Source organism: Chiroxiphia lanceolata, chromosome 8 (assembly GCF_009829145.1).
Source record: "Chiroxiphia lanceolata isolate bChiLan1 chromosome 8, bChiLan1.pri, whole genome shotgun sequence".
Lineage (NCBI taxonomy): Eukaryota > Metazoa > Chordata > Aves > Passeriformes > Pipridae > Chiroxiphia > Chiroxiphia lanceolata.
In genome coordinates, this window is record NC_045644.1 from 8,568,537 (window position 1) to 8,591,955 (window position 23,419).

A 23,419-nucleotide genomic window follows, 5' to 3' on the forward strand; every position below is an offset into this window, starting at 1 on the left:
TGTTCTCTGTCAGGACACGTGGTGCCACTCACACATGCTGTAACGAGTCCCTACCCCTGAAAGCTGAGCAATGCAAGAATTCCCCAGCAAGAAAAGGACACAAGACGAGCTGTGTGTACAGTACCCAGGCCCTGCCCAGCTGTTCTCTGTTCTGCACAGGTCTGATTCGGAGTTAAAGGATACAGAACTGGGGCAGATCGCACCTGCCACCAAAAAGCAGCTCCCACAATAAAAGCCAAGGAAGAAAGCATTACCCAAGCAATTAATTTAAAATACAGGATGGTCCAGCTTTGGACAAAACACTTCTGCCTTACATGACAGGGTCAAAGGACACTTGACACAACTACAATTTTGGTTCAGAACCAGGGGCACAAACAGAACTCTAGAAACCCAAGTGCAAGCATTCATCTAATTATTAGTTACTGCAAGAATATGATGCAACAAAAACTAAGAGGCAGGGAAAAAAATCTGAGGCAATTTAAGGGTAATAAAACATGAACTCAGACAAAAATATTTCACTTGCACAACAAGCTTTATCTCAAGATTCGTCCAATTTGCACAAAGCCCAAGCTTAAAATATATAGTTCAAGTGGACAAAAAAGGCTGACTGCAGTTTCATGAACAAATGTTTATTATGTTCCACAAACAGTAATGTGACATTCCTAGATTAGTCAGAAAGGACAACTAGGTACTCAACTACAGAAATACTGAACATCTGTTAATAATCTGACTCAGTATTTTTGTCATAACCCAGAATGGGTCTTTTCTGTTATGATGTGAAAACTTGATAGGGTAGAAATCTTGATGATGTAGCTACACACAAAACAGCTCTAATACAATTCACTTCAAAACAATATTCACAGATGCATAATATATAGCATAGGTGTAAATAAAGAACAGTGCACATTAAAGTGTTTACTGATTTTAGAGAGAACTACCTGTATGCAGTCCAAGACAACATTCAACCTTTAATGACACTGAAACCAAGTTCATAAGGAACAATTCTCTGTCTAACTTGAGACCAGAAATTAAGCTGAAAGAGTAATCAAGGTTAGATAGAGTTTTTCAAGTAACATTAATGGTACCAAAATTAAGTAAGCTTTATGATTACAATAATTTCCAATGCAAGTTTACAAAACAGACTTACAATGTAGTGGCCATTTCATAAACTTCTGTACATTCAACAGGAAAATAAAAGCAAGAAGTTTAGCAGGACATGGTGGAATAAAACAAAAACAGAATAGAATTTTTAGCTTGCCACTTTGCAATTCTTCAAGTTACATACTTATGTCACAAGAACAACCCAAGCATACAGATAAATATAGGTACTTAAACAGCAGAATCTCTACAAAGTGACTCTCATTTTTTAAGCTGGTGGATGCTCTTCCTCTTCCAAAAAAAGGAACTGGTTACACACAAATGAATTGGTGCCTGTCAGAGACTTAAGGCTGCAACAGATTTTTCATTTCAGTGAATCCATCTGTATTCCCATACTTGTTCAAAAGGAAGAGCAGAACCTGTTCATGCTTTTTAAGCTGTGGAATAAGCAAAAAGAATTAGAGATGCACAATTCTGGTGTTTTTTTAATTGCTGATTTCAGATCAGGGTAGATCCTGACACTACTAACTCAGCAAAAAACCATATTGGTTCCTTTCTGTTGTAAAAGTCTTCTGGAGGGGGGAAAATCCAGCAGAATTTTAGCTGACTTTCCCTGTCTATGTGAATGTGTCCCTTTCCCCACTTTTTTTTTTTTGCTGAAGCAGCTTCCTCAAACCTAATTGATTAAATACTCAAATCAGGACTGACATCACAATCTTAAATTTGGTTATTCATAAATGTCTATTTTCTTATGTTTTCAGTTATATTATAATCATCTGTCTTCTCTTCATCTCTCATGAGACTTTGAGCAAAATCAGTACGGAAGTGTAACAGAAGATGATCAAACTGAAGTCAGAAAACATATTAGCTAGATCAAACTGGAAGATCAAAGAGACACAGAGGGGGAATGGAAAAGGGGGCTCAACAGCCTACACTGGGACAGAGAAACCAGCTACACCGAGGAACATTACTGCCTTTCTGCCAGTGAACTCCCAGTAACGACGCTAACTCTGAAGCAGTGAGACTTTGAACAGAAGTGTTCTTTTTCTACCTCTAAAATACCATTTTTGCTTTTCACCTTGCTGCCTGTGGTTGGGGGAAGACAGGAAAGTTTGAAACACCCTTGAAAGGGGTTTCTGTCTTTAAAATTACATTTGCTTATTCCTCTGACAAAGAACATCACTTTGACAAAGGCTGATGCATCTTTTCTGGTGTACTTTTTTTACACTTTATCTAAAGTTCTAAACTTTTAATAAATAGCCTAAATTAAAATAGCAAAGGAGAAAGCTTAAAACCAGAAAGCTTTCAAAAATGATATGAATATGCTATATCTGTAAGACATTTCAATTTTTTCTAAAAGGAAAAAAATAATCTTGCAACTGGCAAACCCTGTTACATATTCCAGTCTTCTACTGCACTCAGATTCTCAGCCTAGCTCCATGACTGAAACTGTGGCACATATTAATATTAATCTATCTGAAATACACATGGTAAGAATTTTCTTACATATGCAACTGCCTGCTAAGTTGTGTACACAGCAAAACACAGCCATATTACTGAAAAAAATCCAGCTGCCCTTTGTCCAAATGACACAGGTGATGCAAAACACCAGAACTACCTTTAGACAACAAAGTAACACTCCTGAGACTTCACACTCTAGAAAAATAAAGTAAGAGCCACATGTGGGGCAAAGTACAGACTAATGAAGTCTGTGTGATCTATACACTATCCTCTCTCAGTCCCAGGGAGCTTTAATTATTAGCACCTATAGAAAACTGAGAAAAAGTGTTAGGATACACTTTTCATATCTTCCAGTTAGCTACTGTCTCCCTACTCCCATTTGCTTCCCCACATATGGTTTCTTTTAAACTCTAGAAACATAAGGAAGTATTGCTTGGATTGGATCTTACTTGCTCTTTTAATTCCGTGCAGCAGCATTTGGTCTCACCTCCATTACCTACAAAAACCCAAGCAAAGTGAATGAGTAAAATTCACATGGGCACTGCTTCCCAAATTCAAGATTTTTAGAAGGAAGTTACTTAGACACCCCATGTGTTTACAAGTTCTTCAAAATAAGTAAACTGCAGTAATTAAGCGAGAGTACGTACCTTGACATTCACTATGTGAGTTTTCAGCACTGCAGGATTTGACCAAACCTTGCTCTACAAGTTTGTCAGCTACGTTCAGACCACCATTTTCACAGTGTTTCTCTACTGTTACTAACTTAACATCTCCGTTAAACCCTTTCACTGTAATTGCGACGTACTGCTTCAATACCATTTCTTTCAACTTGTTAAGCACTAGTGGAGACCACTCAACTTTCTCTATTCCTGCAAAAAAAAAAAAAAGACAATCCAGTTCGTCATCTAAATAATTCCTTTATGATATGACTTGAATCTTACGTGCATGTTTTTGAAAATATGATGCTAAATTTTCCAAGTATAAATAGCTTAAATGCTACAGATAATGAACTAAAAACATGCTTTCTAAAACAGCTTTTGCAGTGTTAACCAGTGTACTATTTCAGTGGGATCATCATGTTGTTTACCAGTATTAAGGAATGAAGTTTATCACCAGAACAGGTACAGATTTCTAACGTTCAAGAAAACAAGTCAGGGTTTTTGGGATGTTTTTTGTTTTGCTTATTTTTGGGACCTTTTTTACCTGCAAGTGAACATGTAATTGTCTGAAAAGGCAGCTTTAAAAAGGAATCAGTGATTGGCAGCACCTTTGAAACTGGTAAAGTTTCTGTATTCCCATAGTCTGCATACAGTACTTTCACTGCAGACTGGGAAGCTTCTAAAACAAGAGCTCTGTACCACCGGCCATTACCTGAAAAGATTGGAACAAGAATAGTCACATGTGAAGTATCATCTTAAAAACACAGTTTATTCCAAGAACAAGAATCTATAGAGTAATAAAGGAATTTTTAAACCCTCTGGCATATATATGACCACTTGACAAGGGAATAGTTTCTGACTGCTGTATTCATAAAGATACAAGTTTTGCTTTGAGAATATTGCTTCAACTTGTACAGGTAAGATTTTTACTACAAGACTGTTTTAAGGATGTCTGCACACTCTGTTTCTAGTTCCTTACCTTTGTTTTTCAACACATACTCCCTCTCAAAACATAACTAAAATAAAAAACTTTAAAAAATCTCATTTCCTCAATTATCCTGAAGAGCAACAAGCAGTAACAACAACTCATCATCAGAAGTTAAAGACAACTGTCAAACACTTAGATGAATTTTAAAAAATGCAAGAATACGAGTACAGAGTATACCTATCTTGTTTTCCATGAACTGTTACCTGATCTAGCACCCAAGTTAATTTTCAGCACTTGCCAGGTTGCTTGTAACAAGCCACATGCAGTCAACATTTATTCAAATCAACACTTTTTTTTTTTTTAAATAGTGAGCTAGGTACTAGGAGAGTATCCCCTCTTCTGAAAGACTAAAATAATAAATCAAAATTCCCCTCACTGTTAAGAACATTTCTGACTTGAATTAAGAGGTCACTAAGCCTGGACAACTTGTTAGGCTAACAAGGCTGATCATAACCAGTGTCACTGCCCCATGCTCACACAAAGCAACAGTGAAAAACTACTCAGGCACCCCCAATCCAGAAGTGAGTCTGCACTGCTCAGCCATGACTTTCATGGCAATCTAAATAGTAATTAGTTTTCTTCCCACTTAAAGCTCCATACATTTTGCTGGGCACAACCTATTCCTTATTTTCTCTCCCTGACTGTCAGGCAGTTTCTTTGCCCTAAAGATGCAGCCAGAGTATCCTTTGTAACAGCATTAAGAGATCTGTAAGCACTTTCAAGTTGGTGTTTTTCCTTTTTCTAAAGCAAAAATGAAAGCTCTGTTTTACCCTGGTCAAGGAAATACAAGAACAAACAATTGTCTCACCTGAAAACTGGGCACAACAAGCTTCACCCAGTTTTGGTTGGAAGGGCTCTTTCTTACAAGATTTGCAATAGCTTCCTAGTGCAGCCAGCTCCCTATACTCGTTCCTTTGAACTACAGAAAAAAAACACTTGGTAGTTAAACACATTTGGGTATAATGAAGAGCATACTTCAGTTTTATGCTCCCCTGATCCCACCTTTGGCATATTTTATATTTTCCTATTCTCTGAGGTACATTTCCACATGGTCCAGTTCACTATAGGCATTCATTTTATTAACTAGGTTGCAACAGTGTCTTCTTATTGGTATTAGGAACAGTGAACGCTTTTTCTTACCTTCATTTAGAACTGGTACAGCGTAGAACAAGTCTGGGCTTACAATTTCTGTTACAAAGACCCTTATGGTTTCACCTACAGCCAATTTAAATGACTTCCAGTGCCCAAGTGAGGTTACTAATAGAAATTGTAAGAAAATGAAGTGTTACCACTATCCTCCATGCATATACATATTATAAGTAACTGTTACTTTATTTGATATTTATAATATCTTTTTGAATTTCAAAGACAACTATATGTCTTTCCTTCAGGAAGACAAATCTAAACCAAGATAACTGATGCTTAATTTGCTGTTCACAAACTATTGGCATATAAAAGTAGCTAAAGTTGAAAAAACACCTCAGAAAAAATAAGATATTGGAAAATAAACATGAGAAAAGTTTCAGTCATAAAAAATTTCTAATTCTCTAACTCTCAAAGAGTCAAACAGCATTCATTTAAGACAGACACAAATTTTTATCTTTCTCTTTTTGTCTGTAATGCCACCTGCAGGGCAGCTTGTGTTCAGCTGTAAAAACTGACAACATAACGAAAACTATACATGTTTGTTATTGACATCAAACTACAGTGAAACAACAAGATCACAGTCAAAAGCTTGAATACTGAAAATCTAAAAGTTAACATTCCTTTAATTACCTTTTTGGTCAACAGACTTGTTTGGAAAGTTATTTTTATCTTGTGGAACTTCCTTTACAGCCAAATTTTCAGAAGTTAGTATGTCATTGATCACTTTTGGACAAACTGTGGAATTGTCCGTAAGCACCACACCTGCCCCATCTTTGGACAGGGAGGTTACGGTGGCTTGAAGCTCTAACCCTGAAGTGCACATATGAAATCTTATTGCAGCTTCTTTATTCCATTTGTTATTACGAGGCTTTATACCTAGGAAGTAAAATAACTGTTAAAATATCTCCATTCAGTAATGCTGACTTTCTTCAACATTATAATTTCCTTTAGAAAAACCTTTTTTTTTTTTTTTTTTTTTTTTTTTTTAAAGCATAACTTGAACTATCAAGGCTATTTTACTACCTTAGGGAAACACATTGCCCTTCATCCTCTTAAGTGGTCTCCCTGTTCCTCCTTTCTTTGAAATGAACACATTTCCTCAGGACTCCAAGTTTTGTTTTCTATATTTTGTGACTCTATTAAGCGTGCCTTTGCACAGAAAACACAACTAAGACTGTTTATGCATTAGTATAATATGGTCTTTTTATCAGAAGAGCAGAAACCCCCCAAAGTATTTTAAGGGCGGGGGGGACACCAGCAAAAGACACTTCAATGAAATGTGAGTTTGAGCTTTTTCCTGTTTCCACATTTTTCAATTTTAAACCAAGTAGACCACATTAGAAAGAAATTATAACTGTGCAGAATTCTGAGTGATTTGCTGTAAAAAGGGAATTTTTATAAGATTGAGAAACAGAAGTATGGTGCCAAACTCTACAGGAATCAAATGAAACATCTAATTTCAGAGAACTGAAAGGCCAACTTGCTTCATTAAAACAGATTGGCTCCTTTGCCTGCAAAAATTTTGAGAAATAAAGTTGCACAAAAGTACATTTACTTGTATTGCAGGGCAACAACCAAAAGCCAGTAAGCACTACACAGAACTAAACAAGTTCCCTTTGACCAGTAAATCAGTAAATGAAGTCCACGCAGATCACTCCACAGCACTGGGAGGAGCTCAGGGAAGACAAAAGAAACCCCAAAAGAACAAAATTCTGTATAGTATTTGCTTTCATCACCTCCTTCCCCCACAGCAGCAAGTCTCTAAATGCAATAGCTCTCCTAAGAGAAAGAACCCATAAGACACACCTGAGAGCCAGCATTTAATTGCTTGAAATGGAAGTTTTAGGAATGACGGTGAGATCTTCCGTATTTTATCCAATGGTACTTCCTCAAAATTTCCATAGTCCACAAAGCTCACTTGAACAGTTCCACCTGAAGTGATGTTTTGCACCACAGCACGGTACCAGTTACCATCTTCTAATTTTAAAAAAGTTTTTTAAAAAATAAATTAATAATTACTTCACACATTTGGTAAGTCTGCCAGCTTTCATTTTTCAGTAAATAAATCCAATTCTTTTCTATCCTCTGTACAGTGCAAACTATCAGCTAATTTTTTTTTTCTTTATGTTCACCCTGTAAAAACAAAAATATTTCAGGCTGTTACTTGCCAGAGAAAAAAGCACAGCAAGGTTCTCCATTCTCAGGCTTGAAAATATCTGGTGGAGTTTTCTGACAGTATTCAGACATGGATTTGTTAAGTGAGTTTAGAGCAAGCAATTCTGAAAATTAGAAAGAAAAAAAATATGAGATCAATTAAATAAGCTGACTTGAACTTTATCAATACTGTCCACTGTATAGCTTATTTCTAAAACATTTCACAAGAGATTTCTGTGAATTTTAGAATTTCATAAAAAGTGAGGACACTGTTGACTCTGAATTAACTATTTAACTCACTACACAGGCTTATTAGCAGGAAACGATGAGACAGCTGGTATTTCCTGACACATTAGTTCAGTATGATAACAAAATGACCAGTAATTCTTCCTGCTAAGCAAAAAAACCCTACACTTTCTTGTAAAATCTAAAGTATATTTTACTTTATAACACCATGGAAACTACCTAGTTCAGCCAGTGCATATGACAAGTTATGGGATGTTACCCTACTCGTTTATTTTTTATACTGAGACCTTCAGCCTGCTCTATACACATCACTTTTAGGGAGGATTTTGGTCATTTGAAGTCTATAAACCATGAGGAATTTACACTATCTCTAGATAAGTCAAAGAATAAACATCTGTCACTTTTTAAGATCTGCCCCGTATTTTCTGTTTGAATGCCTTTAGCTTCCACTTCAGCACTGACTTTTGTCATGTTCTTTTTCTAGCAGGTTAAAAAGCCTTTATAGAGACTTCTGATAGAGAACCGAGACTTTTTTTTTTTTAGCTTATCCAAGAGGAATTCAAGTCTCAAAAGCTGCATGTACTCATTTTCATGTTACAATTATCATCTCTTTGTAAGTTTTTATAGATCAGAAGAGAGTACTAGGGGATAGCTCTGGTAAATATTGTTTGGGCACAGGGAACATGTCTCTTATTTACAGAATCATCAGGGCTGGAAGACAGCTTCAAGATTATCTGAGTCCGACTGTCAACACAGCAACTGCCATAATCACACCTAAACCACATCCCCAAGCGCCACATTCAGACGTCTCTTCAACATTTCCAGAGACAATGACTCCACCACCTCCCTGGGCAACTTATTCCAATGCCTGACCACTCTTTCTGTGAAAAAAAACTTTAGATGTCCTTTGGCTAATTATGGTACTTCTTTTCACTTTCCTCTACATTCTTGGATTTTTTATTCAACTGCTTACCTTCAACATTTTCAGATTTCAAACTGGAGTCTCTACATAACATGATCCAACTTCTTTGTCACTCCACTTGTATTCTTAGATAAAAAACTCAGAGGTAAGCCTTTGTGCTATAACCTCCCTTCAAACAGTAATTCATTAGAACTACAAAAAATGACAAATCAGGAAGCAAAGAAACTAGAAGAAAAAAGCAGAATAAACTTACCATGGGTATTCAAAATCTGACAATAAAATTCTCCAGGACTATATACTGTACACACTGTGACACTGACTGTTTGCTTAAGAGTTAATTTAACCCACTTGCATGTTCTTTTGTTTATCGTGTCCTCTAGAGAAGACAGAGAAAAGGAGAGAATGAAAAGACGTTTTTACAGGAAAAAAATTATACATCTTGAATGTTCATTCGTATCCTTGAAATTCTTGTTATAAATAGCCTGACAGACTATTTATAGTGAGAGCCTTTTTTGCAGAGTAAAATCAAGTAAGAGGAACATGCCAATTGCTTAATGTATTTCTTCACTACCAAAAGGAGCGAGCCACAGATGAACAGGGAAGAGTAATCACACGACGAGGTACAGACTATGTGGCAACAGCCTAGGCAAGAGGGACACTGGGGAACCTTGGTCCCTGGGGAACTTGAGCTTCAAGAATGGCCATGCTGAGATGGTGTTTCATCTGCCCAATGTCATGTCTGACATGAAGGCAACATATCAAAATGTGTTTGGATGCAGCCACAGGAGTTACTGTTCATTTGAATTTCATGTAACATTCCTTACCCTTCTGAACAAAGCCTTCTGAACAACAATTGTGTCCTGGCCACAAAGTGTCTAGCAGGGAAGATCAAAATTAAGGGATTTGAACACAGAGTTGACAAAAAGACTTCCCCCCAGTTTTCAGGACCAGTGGATCAGGACAGAACATATACATTTACCAGACACAGGATGGAAAAGAAGGCTTTAACATGCTTCATAGGAGAGAAGCTAGGAATCTTCCCCCAGATTTCAAAGAAATCCAATATAACTTTTGCAAATGTCTCAGATAGAAGCTTCGGTCACTACATGCAAAAAAGGCAATTTAGGCATAGCCTGGACGCTCTATAGGCTACTGTCAAATTTTCAAGGAGTGAGTTAGGTGGGTTTATGTGTAAAATATAGGACAATGAAGATGAAAATAGAGAAAATACTATTTGCACTAATGGACAAGGGCATAAGAAGCAGGTACTAGCTAGTCATATCCTAGTTCAACTAAGACTTCTAACCAGAGTCAGTACCAACTTCCAAAAGTAGGCAATTCAAACTTTGTTATGTACGCACAGATACATACAGACACACCATTTCTTCATGGCAAAGTTGCCATGGCTAAACCTTGGAGCTGTGAAGCCTACACTTCGTGAGCCAGACTGGAAAGCTCTGACCAGCAAAGAGCTTGCATTCTCTGTACCCACTCCAGTGGGAGATTACATAATGCCAGCTCAGCAGGACATGCTCATACTCACCATTTTCTTGCTTAACATCACTCATTGTGACTGCTGGTAAGGCCACCCTTGACTCCTCAGCTGCACAGCCTTCCTCTATGAGAAGGCTCGATATATTTATCGCCGAAGTAACTGATGCGTCCACAAGCTCCACCACAGATGTAGAACCTTCTTTATCCACTACTTTTACTGTGAACACTTTGTCTTTCACCAGATTTTTCATAAAAGAAGTACCTTCTGAGGTCCAAGTTCCCAGTGGTGGCTTCACACCTAAAAAGTGGCACGGTATGGAAAGGTTCTGAGGTCAGTCCAAATCTCACCAATGTGTGGAAAGGCACAACAAGGCTATGTAAAGCAACAGATAAAGCAGCAGATACACCAGGTAACTCACCCTTACTCCTCATGCCCATAACAAGATTTCAAAACCAGTTATTTGGATTCTGAACTTTTTAATTAGTTTAATGAAAATCTAACGAAGATCATGTACAACTAGCCAATTACACAAAGACAAGCATAAATTCAGATTGATCCTGGACTGAGACAGAAAGGTGAACTAGGAACTGTCAATGCCCTTTCCAACTTCACAGATTTCACAAGCCTATGGTGAGGAATCAATCAGTACTTTCACTAGATTTGCCATAGGGGAGTGGGACCAATACAGCTCTGAATTTTGAGATACAAAATGAAATGTACCAATCTACCTTCCCCTGCCGTATTAGAACCACAACAGATTTAAGCATTCCACAAATCCAGTAAATTACTGATTGTGCTTAGAACAAAAGCATATGCAAAATCTAATGGTCATGTTCATATAACAGTTTTTCAGACACCAGGTACATTATGAAAGATTTGTCACATTTTGTAGATATGCCACCACAGTTAAGAATTCCGGAAATAATGCCGACCAAAACCTGCATCCATCCCCATATTTCCATGTAAGACACTACAGGTGTGATGGCTATGTAATCCCACTTATTTTGCCTCTATGTAGCTTGAAACACCTTATAATTTATTTCCTACCTGCCAAGGAACACCTTATGGCTTGAGCTGGCAAGTCCATTAACGCTGGAATCAAAGGACGAAGTTTCGTCAGCGGAACAGAGTCAGAATTACCATAATCCACATAGTCCACCAAAACAGTATCTTCAGAAGCGTATGCTGTGACAGCAGCACGATACCAAAGATTGTCTTCTAGAAAGGAAGATACAGATGTTCATTGTATTTACTTGTAAATTCTGAGAACAGAATGATTTTTTTTGACATAAAAAAAATACGTCTGTCTCAATACAATTTGGGACTGCCAGGTCTTGGCTAAATAACATTTTGAGAAGCAGCCTATCGGAGCAGCATCATTACATATAATCCCATTTCTTCTGTCCCTTTTGTGGGATCTGAAATTTCAAGTATATATTTATTTCCAGCCATGGGGAGATAATACTTAGCAATGTACAAACCCCCAAATTCCTTCATGACCTCATAAGAAGTTATTCTAAATAATCTAAATCCAGTGTTAAGTTTGCTCAATGAAGGGACATTCTTAAATAAGTATTTTATAGATATAATTTCTTCAATCATTACCAAGCATTATCCACAGCTAAAAAACAGACAGAAATAAAATAAACTCTATGTGAAACGTTTTTAAACATAATTATAGAATGTAATTTTAAAGTAATGTGAATTAGTATTTTCATTCTGGTTTTACCTGTGAACTGGGCACAGCACACACTTCCAACAGCAGGATGGAAAGACGGACTACTGGGAAATCTGCCACAATATTCATTAAGAGACACTTCAAGCTCAGCAAGTTGACCTAATGTTAAAATATATAAGTTTTGGAACACAGCCTGTCTTGCAATTATTACAAAAGTACACAAATATTAAACCTCAAAGCCTGGAAGAACATCTTGTAGTCTAATGGAGATTATTTAAAGAGTTTAACATAATAGCAAAATAGCGATGAGACTAGAACTCTTCAATCAGTAAGACTGAAGAGGGTCCTCATGCAAGTGTGAGGAATCAGCAGTAAAGAGAAGGAATATAGAAAACCAGTGATGGACTTTTTGAACAGAGGAACAAAACTGAAGCCAGTGGAAATTGAAAGCAAGCTAGTGGAGGTGTGCCAGAAAGAAACAAGGAAGACAGCTCTTTAAACAACAGGCGGATGATGAGGGAGGTCACTTCTTGCCGAAGGACTACCCAGAATTAAAAGGCTGCAGATGTACACAAAAGAAAAATCCACTGCAGGAGATACACCAGACCACATCCAGCTGCCAAAGCCATTTTAGCTGAAAAAAGCCCACTGGCTCAGTCAGCACTGGGAGAGGGACACATCTCACCAACTTATTCTGCTTTTCATTCTCCCCCAGCCATCTGCTTATGGGCATTGTGGAAGATGCACCTGAAGGCCCTGCAGCCTCACACTCTGGCCTCTACAGTGTCACTTACAGTCTTAAGTTTTACTCTGTCAGGAAGCACCAAAGCACTATTACCTGGCCTCCTCATACTCAGATTATTTACTCAGATATCATACTCAGATATTCTCCTCATACTACATAACAAAGACATTCAGTCCACACACCTAGTTCTTAAGGAAACACTTCCCTCCACTGTTAAAGGGAATAACAAGGTATTATAGGAGTAAAAAAAGTAATTACAAACTCAAAACCCATTTCTAGAACACCTGAGTGAACACATTTAACACTAAATATTTGTGATACAAACTGACTTCAGATTGCTAAAATCCAAGCCATATCACCTTTGTACTTTGCACTACTCAGACTGCCCACAAATTAACACAAGAGCAGTTCACAAGTGATATTAACAGCTAATACTCCCAAAAACTATCCTCTACAATACTGTGGCTCTTAACTGACTGAAGCATGGCCTTAAGCTACAGGGAATCACTATTTCAGGTCAAACTACAAGACCAGCAACACCTCCCTCCAGCCACTCTCTAATAAAGAGAAAAATGCCATATTAGGCATCATACATTCTGTTCCCAACACGTCACTTACAGGCATTGTCCATCTGCTGACAGAAGAAGGTGTCTGGATTTTGAATGTGGGAAACCACACCAGAAAATTTGTCTCCGATGCTTAAAGAGACACACTTTGCAACTGAATTAGCACAGTGAAGAGAGTCTTCATCTTCAGGTATTTTCTTTTCACTTCCCTTTGAATGGTTTTCTGACACTGTACACAAAAAAGAAAAAAAGGTTGCTGATCAAATGCTAGATGACTTTGAAAATATAAACATACTGAAACAGTTTATTCTTTTTGTTGATGCTTTAGACTATGAAGGCTCCCGTCACCTAATCCACAAAACTGATGCTCACATAATAATCACTAAACAAATATTTTATACTATTAAGAAGTGTATGAGCTACTGTCACTAGTGACCTGAAGGAAGTTTCACTAGCATATATTTTTAAGTATGAGGGGATGCTGCTGAACAGCTTGAATATCATGCAATATGGGAGGACCTAAAATTCCCCAAGTTTAGTTTGATTTGCTTGCTTACCTCTTGGAGAATCTTCTCCATTGGCATCACTTTCTGGAATTAAGTGAGACTTCATTTCCAAGGGAACCTTATTTAGGCAGTTGCCTAAAATACAGACGTAAGAAAGTGATTTACCACGTAAGATAGCCATCAGTTAGTTTCATTTCATAACTCTGCTCTGAGCCTGACCTGTATCCCTTATATCCTTATCACAAGATGAGCATGTTTATTTGCTCAGCACTTAATACGTTTAAAATGCAAAATAAAAGTAATTTCAGAGTAGCTCAACTACTTGAGTTTTCTGAACACATTCACAGCTCCAAGACTGTTTGACAAAATAAAATGAGCAAAGCAGTAACAATCAACATTTGCTTACACTCACTACTGTTAACTGAAAAACTGGTTAGAGCTTTTCAGACACAAAGATTCATAACTTGCCTCAGTATTTAAGACACTGATTATATAATGAGTTACTAAGAATTATATAGAAATCTTGAGTTACCTTAGCTATTATATATTCTTTTTCTGATGCATGAGAACAGTATTCCAAGCTTTCAATATCATTATTTTCAAATGAAAACCTTAATACGGATGTTTAAGTTGCTTGTGAAGTCATGGGATAAATGCATTGAACATTTCAAGAATGCAGTGATATTTATGTGATGTTCCCTCCAAAAGGTTGGCAAGTTATATATTGCTTTGCCATTAGTGTGGTGTAAAGCAACCAAATGGGAAATATGCCCAGCACAATCCTGAATCAGTTGAATATACATGGGACTAAGCAGAGCCATCCTTTTAGAGACTGCAGAGAGTATGACATGGAGAATAAGCTTCCTGCATATGAGGAATTTTAGCAAGCTAAAAGGATCAACCATCACTCCTTCAAAGTTTCTGTGGGCTGCAGATCAATGAAATGAATGTGCTCTCAGCACTATATTGTTCTTGCTCTGCAGGCAGAAGAAAACCTAAACAATACAGCCCTCCAAATATGACAAAAGGTACACCTTGTGTGTATTGATCTTGTTTGACAATCAAAGCCACCCAGCTCAACTGAAGATCTGAATTCTGACTCCTCAAAGGTCTGTGCTTGGCTTGTTTCTATCCACTGAGGCTTGCAAAGTCAGAAATACAAACATTCTAACAGAGTTCTCCAACTACATACAGCAACATCCAGTGATTGCACTTTCTTTGGGATACTTTAGTGAGCATGTATGAAATATAAAAAAGCTGGTAAAATCCTAGGTGGAACTAGAAAATGATACTTTAATTTTTAAAGAGTTAAAAAAGGGTGAGATACAGAAACAAAACAGTACCAAATTTTCATGCATCTATTAAAATGAAGAAAAAAAATAAACAAGTTAGTCTAGAACACACTGAATTTATTGCTATTCTACTGGAAAAGTAACCTTACCAAAATTTAAGGTTATTAAGCCTAACAAGGTATTTTGAGCACTGACATTTTAAGAATACCTCTATATGGAAAGGTAAAACAAAACAAGTTGGAACAGTGACAAAAGGAGAACAAAAGAAAACACTCATCTTTTAAGGGTGTTGGGGAGGGGCGTGAACATAAAAGCCTGAGTTGCATTGGGTTTTTTCCCCACACTCAACTAAGTACTTACCAGACTCTGGAAGAACAACATCTAGAGCAAAACTCAACATCACTTCCTCCTGTAATATATCAACAGCAGTTACTGAACAGTGGCCTGGAAAGAATTACAACTAGAACAAGAGGGGTAGAGGACTGTTTGCCCCCTATCTAAGCAACTAAATAATTGAGGCCTTCAGAAATATCACCTTGCCTATAAAAGGTAAAGCTGCTGTTGGGATTTGAAGTGCTATCAATTCAACTAACTTCTTAACTCTCTTCTAAAGAATTAGGCAATTAAGTAAAAAGAGAATCCACAGAAGCTGAATTACTCTACTTAAAACAGGTACAAGTTGTGTTTAAACTGCAGTTGTTCAGCTGTAGCTTCAAACAGTACATGACAAAGGAGTTCTCTGTACAGTGCAAACATGAGGCTAGTTGGAGGCATGCACGTTTATTCCCTTGCACAAATACAATCCCAAGAAACAACGAAGACAAAAAAATCAACTCCTGCAGAAGAGTTCATAGGAAGACTGCAGGCTCAAAGTAAGATCAAGAGAGGCTTCAAAATATTACAAAGGAGAACTGTGTCATCTTTAAATCCTGGTACAGCAAAGAAACAACAGCTTATCTGCAGCTGTTGCTGTTCAATATTACATGAAATTTACTTCTCTAATAAACTGCCAAGGCTTCGAGCATCACCTCATGATCTATACAGAAAAGAAAGCACCAGAAGTTTTCTTAACTGGACACACTACATCTATTTCCTTTCTATAATTCCTCCAGCAACATAATGCATGTCTTGATTTTTAACTTTTTCACATATGTTTTTTCAAACAATACCAGAGTTATCTCTGACAGTGCCTCTAAGGGCTCTAGCTGTAACTATTTCTGAATGCTTCCCCCAGTAACTTTTCATTTGAAGCACTGATCTTTCTAAAAGGAGAAACTTGTTCCTTTCCTGTACAGGTTAAGTCTCGCTTACAGCAGATCCATTCAAGATATAGTCATAATTGTATTCCATACCTTAAGACAAACTCCCTCCTTGGTTTTGTTCTTACTTGCACTGTAATCAAAGAAAAAATGTTAATTCTGAAGAACCAAAGACTGACAAGTAGCATTAATAATACAGTCTACTTGCAAATAAAAATAAAAGGCTGTGTTCATAATATGTGTTTTTTGTCAACCCTTATTCCTCATCCAAGAAAATGAACTGTATGTTAGTTCCCTATTAAGCAACACCTGGTGTGTTTTCCCTGACAAACTGATTTTAATTAAAATTGATAAATCTGACACTGTTGTGGCGTTCTGCTAACACCTTAATCCCAAGCCAACCTCAAGAACTATAAAATTGAAAAAAAAAATTGCTATTTCAGTAGAATATAAAAGTAATATTCAGGTAACATACATGCCAGACTGTCCCCATGTTCCCCTCCACATTCATCACTGCAGCAAAACTTGTCCAAAAAAACAAACAATCTCCTTTGTGTACACCTGGCTGCAGATTCACTGAACTGCAGTCATCACTCCTTGCTAAAGACTGTCAGTTAAAATGCTCAAATCACCCCCTAAGCTGTTCCAAAGCCAGCCAGTCAGTCTGTACTGTGTCAAACTAATGGTGCTTACTTTAATTGAAACAGATTAGTGAGTGATCTATTGAGCATCCAAACCAGCACGGTAAAAAACAATGAGCACCAGAGAATGGTCTGGCTCAAACAACTACTTCTAATTGCAACTGTGCTCATCAAAGATAAATATTCACCAATTTCACTGACACTACAGCCAGATTCAAAGGGTGCTCCTCAGAACCTGCAATCCCTTAACCATGACACTGCTGAGAGCAGAGTCTTGTTTCTCCTTTCCCTATGTTAAGGACAGCAATAACAAAGTCATGAGACAAACTGGTATCGTTACTGCATCCTCACCTGCTAAAATTAATGCTTTTGTTTTAAATCACACTACAATATGCCTTAAGAACTCCAAAAATATCTTTCAAGTGACCCTTCTGAAGCAGCAGAGCTGAGTTTTCTGTCAGGTATAAGATAATGCAGTACTAGCCTAAGAACAAGCAACATATTTTACTGTAACAGTGCCTTCCAATGGTCATTTCTGTTGTTTTGGGAGGGATATTGTCTTTCTGTGCAGATTATATGGCAGAACTTTTAACAAACTTACTTCTGTTTAATGGGATCACATACAACTCTATGTGTTGGCCAATCTTTTTTCTGACAATCTGCAGAGCAATAGTATGTTTGCATACATTGTGAACATCTGAGAGTTCCTAAAGAAAAAAGACAGAAAAGAGGACTTCTTCCATATATTGGAATGGACAAGAGTTGTTAAGATAATTGCTTTACAAAACAGCTCCACTACTATTCTAAGCACCTACAAAGAGGTATTTGTATTCACACACAGCTGTCAGACATTACTGCCAAAATGTCCCAAATTACTTCCACATTTAAGAAGGTAAAAACCCCATCACTTTTGATAAGGAGATGCTATCTCCTGTTTATCAGTTCTACTACTCCAACTACGTTCTGAATAGTCTATACTTGCGTCTCAGAGTCAAAAATATACATTCATTTTAAGAAACTTCTGAACAAGCCTGATCCGCTTTCACTGACAAATATACTGTGTGTCATAGACTACAGGACAACAGGCACTTACCATACAGACCACAATGATGGCAAGTCCCGCCTTTAGGGGGTGGTACTAACAAACTCAAGAGACTCTCATCACAGCAAACAGAAAAAGCATTCTTAGAGAAACATTGCAATTTCTTTGGCTTCCCATTAATTGAGTTAGAATGTGAGTCCTGTGGAAGAAAAACCTGAAGTTATTCTTACCAGAAAAACATATTCTGATTTACAAAAACACGACAACAAAAAGAGCCCAAACTTCAGAGTTGTACAATGAGCCACATATGCTGATCATTTCTGCTATCCAGAAATGCTCGGAATACTTGGAGCACGAAATAACTCACAGTATTTTCTTCATCAGCTGCAGCTGTCAAGTTTCCTCTACAAGTTTTGTCTTCCATGGAACCTCCTAGAAGCAGAAGTTTTTGCAAAGGGATCTGATTAACAACACTAACACACATCTATGTTATGGAGTATTTGCAGGAAGAAACAAGGATCTTGGCTATTCCAGCACATTTGAGCACATGGGGATGCTAGGAACATGACACACTCTGGAAGTCACTTCTTGTTTTCACTCTGATACTACCTTTATTCAATAATACAATCAGTGGTATTATTAAAGCAACAGTTTTAACTGTTCTGTGCTTACCACTCAATATAATGCCCACAATGTCCTCCACCCATGAATTTGCTTCAATTAAAGTTGTTTAGCAGGAAGAAAAAAAAATTACATAATTTGTGATAGTCAGAACAGGCAATTTTACAGTAGCTGAAACAGTACAAGTTTCCTCATTACTGTTGAAAATGTGGCCTATGTTATGTTTATACCTCTGCATAGTTTTGTCACATCAGTAAGTATTCAGAAACAAACAAGAGATTCTGACTTTCTAGTGAGTGCCTTATAAACCTCGTAGCCTTTCCTGGGAGTTTTTTGTCTATCAAACAACTCTTACAAGACATTCAGCTAAGCCTGCATACCAACACACTAGGAACTCTGTTTTTATAAGTGTGCAACTCATTCACCCCCAAAGAATTTGTTTCAGTTGTGGGCTACACATGCCATTTGGAGCGTGTCACAGTCTGGCAGGACTATTAACCCGAGGTCTCCACTGAGCCATCATAAAGCTTATGTGGCCTTTTTATCCCCACCTGTAAGCAAGTTAATCTTGTAAACTTTGCCTGAACTCTGGCCTAACATGAAATCAAATTTCATGAACTCCCCAGACCCAAGATGGTTGTATACCAAGCCTTTCCCACTCCTCAGCTTGGAGTAAGAGAACACGGATCAGACAGTACCTCTGATGAGGCAAGAAACATTGCTGAAGGAACTCCAACTCCCACTGTGCATATCTGTCCCAAATTCCCTAGTACTCCAATTATCCTGGGTTTTTTCCAATTATCTAAGGCATTTCAGCCTGCACAGGTTTGGATAATTAGGAGCTAGTTGTATTTATAAGCCATACTCGTACTGATGATGTTCATCAATAATCAAGCGTATACACAATAATGGAATAACAAAGTCAAGATACCTGTGTTAAGCTTCAGACAAAGTCTCTCTTATTGCACTTGTGCTGCAGTTAAAACTTTCTACTGTACTGTTTCTACACTTGTAAAAAATATTGCGCATTGTTTGCTTACAAAATACTGATTTTGGTTAGATAATGAAAAACTCAGACTCAAAACTGGAAGTTTTTTAACAGGAAGTTGGCACCTGTGACTCTGATGCTTAAATCTGCACCTGCAACTTCACTACGCTGGAGATAAGGTGTTCCACCATCATGTAAAGGTTCACATCAGAGTATGACCAAAGATGGCAGTGGGACAGGTAACTGCAAAAGCATGGATTTAAAGATTAATTCAGGCAGGCTCACGAATTCAAGTATTTTTGGGTCATGTTCTGAAGCCATATTTCAGCATCCATTTTGGAAGGCTCATTCTCTATTGTTTGTTTCTTTAGTCTGCACGACAAAAAGCTTTCTAAGTTAGACCTTGACAATAAACAAACACTGCAGATTAAACAATGAAAATTCCTTCAGGAGAAGAACACACTACAAGCAGGAGTGGCCATCACCACCTGTGAAGCTCGCTGGATCCACAAGAGATGTGTCTCTCTGGAGGAGACCTCACTGTAGTTTGGGTAAAAAAAAATTGTAGTAATAAAAAGCAAGGCTGCACTCGTGGGTTCCTCATGACTGGGAGCTCTGGGACAAACACGGGCTGCCTGAGAGGAACCATGGACCGGGCTCTGCTGAGATGAACTTCTGGCACCTGCTTTCCAAACGTTAACACTCAATGTAATTATTTTAAATGTAAAAGTCTTGCTATACTATATAGGTGAAATCAAATTAAAACGAACTTGAAGATAAAGCAGAGCGGCTTTTGAAGCGACACTGCAACCCACTCAACCAGAAATGCACTGCCGCACCTGAACAGTAGTGTTAGGTGCTATTTTAATTAAGCTAATTCAACTAACTCAGAATAAAATTAGACACCCCCGCCCCACGGCCTCCAGCCCAGCTCGCAGCCCGCTGCGTGCCTTTCCCCCCTTGACGGCCCCGGCCCCTCTCCCCACTCAGGGCAGCACTAACCAACCCCACGGGCCGCTCCCTGCCCTCTTCTCCCCATCGAGGCGGCGCTCATCCTCGGCTGCCTCCGACCCCTTTGCCCCCCTCAGGGCAGGACTCACCCCCGACCGCCTCCGGTGCGGTTTCTTCCCCAGGGCAGCGCACACCTCGGGCCGCCTCCCCGCCGCCCGAGCTGCCCCACGTGGGCGGACGGCGCGGTGGCTCACTCGAGGACTGACGGCGGCCGGAGAAGGAGCCCCAGCCCCCGGATCGCTGGGACGGTCCCCGGCGCTCCCGTCCCAGGCCGTGCGGTCCCCGTCCCGCCGCCCCGCCCGGCCGGGCCCGCGCTCTCTCGGGGCGGGGCGCAGCACGTGCCGCGCGCGCGACGGGAGCCGGCGGTGGCGCCATCTCAGCCCGGGAGGAGCGGGCGGAGCAGCCCCGGGCACCGCGGGCCTATAGCGGCACATGCGGAGCCGCCCACGAGGCACAGCCGGCCTGTGTCAGGAATTGTGTGGACGGGAGGACCAGGGGAGTGATTCGTCCCCTGTTCTCGGCGCTGGTGAGGCCGCACCTGGAGTGCTGTGTCCAGTTCTGGGCCCCTCAGTTCAGGAAGGATATTGAGGTGCTGGAGCAGGTCCAGAGAAGAGCAACGAGGGCGGTGAAGGGACTGGAGCACAAGTCCTATGAGGAGCAGCTGGGGGAGCTGGGGTTGTTTTGCCTGGAGAAGAGGAGGCTCAGGGGAGACCTCATTCTCTACAACTCCCTGACAAGAGGCTGTAGCCAGGTGGGGTCGGTCTCCCAGGCAACCAGCAGTAGGACGAGAGGGCACAGTCTTAAGCTGCACCAGGGGAGGTTTAGGTTAGACATTAGGAAAAAGTTCTTCACAGAGAGAATGATTGGGCATTGGAATGGGCTGCCCAGGGAGGTGGTGGAGTCAGCGCCCTGGAGGTGTTTAAGAAGAGACTGGACGTGGTACTTGGTGCCGTGGTTTAGTAGACAGGGTGGTGTTGGGTCATGGGCTCGATAATCTCAGAGGTCTTTCCCAACCTAGTTGATTCTGTGATTCTGAGGTTACTGCTGCAGCAGAGTGCTGGGTCAGACCCCTCAGCTGGCCACCACAACTGGTGACTCCTTGTCAGTGTCCCCTGTCCCAGGACCTGGTAGCTGTGGCTGCGTGGTTTTCACATGGACTGTGGTGTGGTTGTCAGAACCATGGTCAAAAATACATTAGTCATAAATTGTATTACACCCAGTGTGTGGCAAGCGACGGGTTTGATTTTATTACTCAAAAGCTCCAATGATTTTCTCACTCTGTCTTCAACAAAATTTGCTGAGGGACAGTGAAGTATTACAGTATGATAAAATGATTTGGGTTGGAAAGGACCTTAAAAATCATCTAGTTCCAAATCCCCTAGAATGGGCAGGGACAGCTTCCACTAGACCAGGTTTCTCAGAGCCCCATCCAGCCTGGCCTTGAACACCCTTAGGGATGGTGTTGCAAATTACAAGGAGGTGGCAGTTAATGAAATGTCATGAAGAGTGAGAGCTCGGTAACAAGTCAAGTCAGCCCAATCCAGTTAAGGGACTCTGTGGCCTCCTAAAATAACAAATTGTTCAGAAACCTGTACTCTGATGAATATGTATATCCCTGGCTAATAAATATGTACCATCTTGAGCCAGGTGTGCACTTTAGGCTGAGTTATCCCCTGTACATCTGTGCTGTAATAGACTAATGCCTGCTTCTTAATACTGCATTGGTGTTAAGGAGTTTTTTTCTCCAATTTCAGTGACAATGGGCCATCCACAACTTCTCTGGGCAACCTGGGCCAGTGCCTCATCACACTTACAGGAAACGATTTCTTACTAATATCTAATATAAATCTGCCCTCTGTCAGTTTGAAGCCATTCCCCCTTGTCCTATCACTACATGCCCTTGTAAAAAGTCCCTCTCCAGCTCTCTTGTACTGTTAGGTACCTTTAGGTAAAGGTCTTCCCAGAGCCTTCTCTTCTCCAAGGTGAACACTGATTCTCTCAGCCTGTCTTCATAGCAGAAGTGCTCCAGCTCTGTGAGCATCTTCATGGCCATCATTACCCACGGTTGTCCCAGTAATCCCATGCATTCCTTGGTGATCCCTGTAGTGTGCTGCTCTTACTGATGCAAAAAGATGAAAGAATAATTAAGAGTTACAAAATACTAGCTACAGGGAGCTACAGCACTTTCCTTAGCTGTTAGTTTCAGAAAAACCTTCATGTTATACTCACAATTCTGTGCCTGAGCAGCCTTGGTCTTCTCCTGACTTGGCCTCTCAGTGCTTCCCAGCAGCAGGCACACCCACGTCTTGGGCCAGGTGTCCATAGCCCCAGCAGCAAACAATGTGTACAGCTGCTTGTGTATTTTCTCTGATAAAATGAAAATTCTCTCATGACATCAGTTAGGCAGCCTTATTTCATACAAATTCAGAAATGTGTGAGATCTATGCAAAAGGATGAAATTTGATACATAAAATGGATGCATTTGTATTTTAAAATATTTGCATTGTGCCTTGCAGCCTAGAAAATACATTACTTCATCTCCTTTTTCCAACCTTGCTTTCATTTGTCCTTTCTCCTCTTTCTTTCCTACACAAGGTGTTTTCCCCTTTTCTTCTTTTGTTTCCCACTCTCATGTTTCTGTCTACACAGGAAAACATACTTCATCCTCAAGACTGCTGCAGTTATGCTACTACTCAGATATGATCTCAGGTGTTCCCAGTGCTGTGCAATTAAACTTTCAACAAAAATAAATTACTCTGGTCTATTTTAGTGCCTACATTGTTGTACTTATTATTAAAGTGTATAAAATCAGTGATGGATTTTATTCTTACATGTTCTGTACAGCAGGGAATAATTATCTCTGTTCACAGAGAAGTAACTGAGGCACAGCTATTCTGCCTT

At 39.4% G+C, this 23,419-nt stretch overlaps 1 protein-coding gene across 4 annotated transcripts; it reads right to left on the reverse strand.

The window, feature by feature from the left end:
• Positions 1–613: 613 nt before the first annotated feature.
• Positions 614–20,822, reverse strand: TDRD1 (tudor domain containing 1). 4 transcript variants are annotated; one of them, XM_032694311.1, is made up of 21 exons: positions 20,608–20,822; positions 18,266–18,330; positions 17,950–18,097; positions 17,458–17,563; positions 16,309–16,348; positions 15,317–15,365; positions 13,716–13,799; positions 13,211–13,387; positions 11,899–12,006; positions 11,217–11,384; positions 10,218–10,466; positions 8,928–9,050; positions 7,521–7,631; positions 7,159–7,329; positions 5,983–6,228; positions 5,347–5,463; positions 5,015–5,125; positions 3,763–3,930; positions 3,207–3,428; positions 3,009–3,055; positions 614–1,535 (listed from the first exon to the last, which is right to left on the reverse strand). In XM_032694311.1, the coding sequence occupies exons 2-21, from the start codon at positions 18,320–18,322 to the stop codon at positions 1,443–1,445; spliced, it is 2,595 nt and encodes an 864-aa protein (XP_032550202.1). In that variant the 5' UTR covers positions 18,323–18,330; positions 20,608–20,822; the 3' UTR covers positions 614–1,442. The 4 variants fall into 4 exon arrangements, with proteins under 4 accessions (XP_032550202.1, XP_032550203.1, XP_032550201.1 ...); XM_032694312.1 differs by having other exon boundaries at positions 7,159–7,326; positions 11,217–11,387; XM_032694310.1 differs by having other exon boundaries at positions 11,217–11,387.
• Between the last annotated feature and the right edge of the window lie 2,597 nt (positions 20,823–23,419).

Bases quoted from the DNA above. Each gene is read 5' to 3' on its own strand.
- TDRD1 (XM_032694310.1), bottom strand. From the start codon at position 18,322: ATGGAAGACAAAACTTGTAGAGGAAACTTGACAGCTGCAGCTGATGAA. The intron at 12,007-13,210 runs GTAAGTGACGTG...TTTTAACATTAG, and splicing joins TCAGCAGATGGACAATGCCT to GTCAACTTGCTGAGCTTGAA. The intron at 5,464-5,982 runs GTAATTAAAGGA...AATTTCTATTAG, and splicing joins CAAGTCTGTTGACCAAAAAG to TAACCTCACTTGGGCACTGG.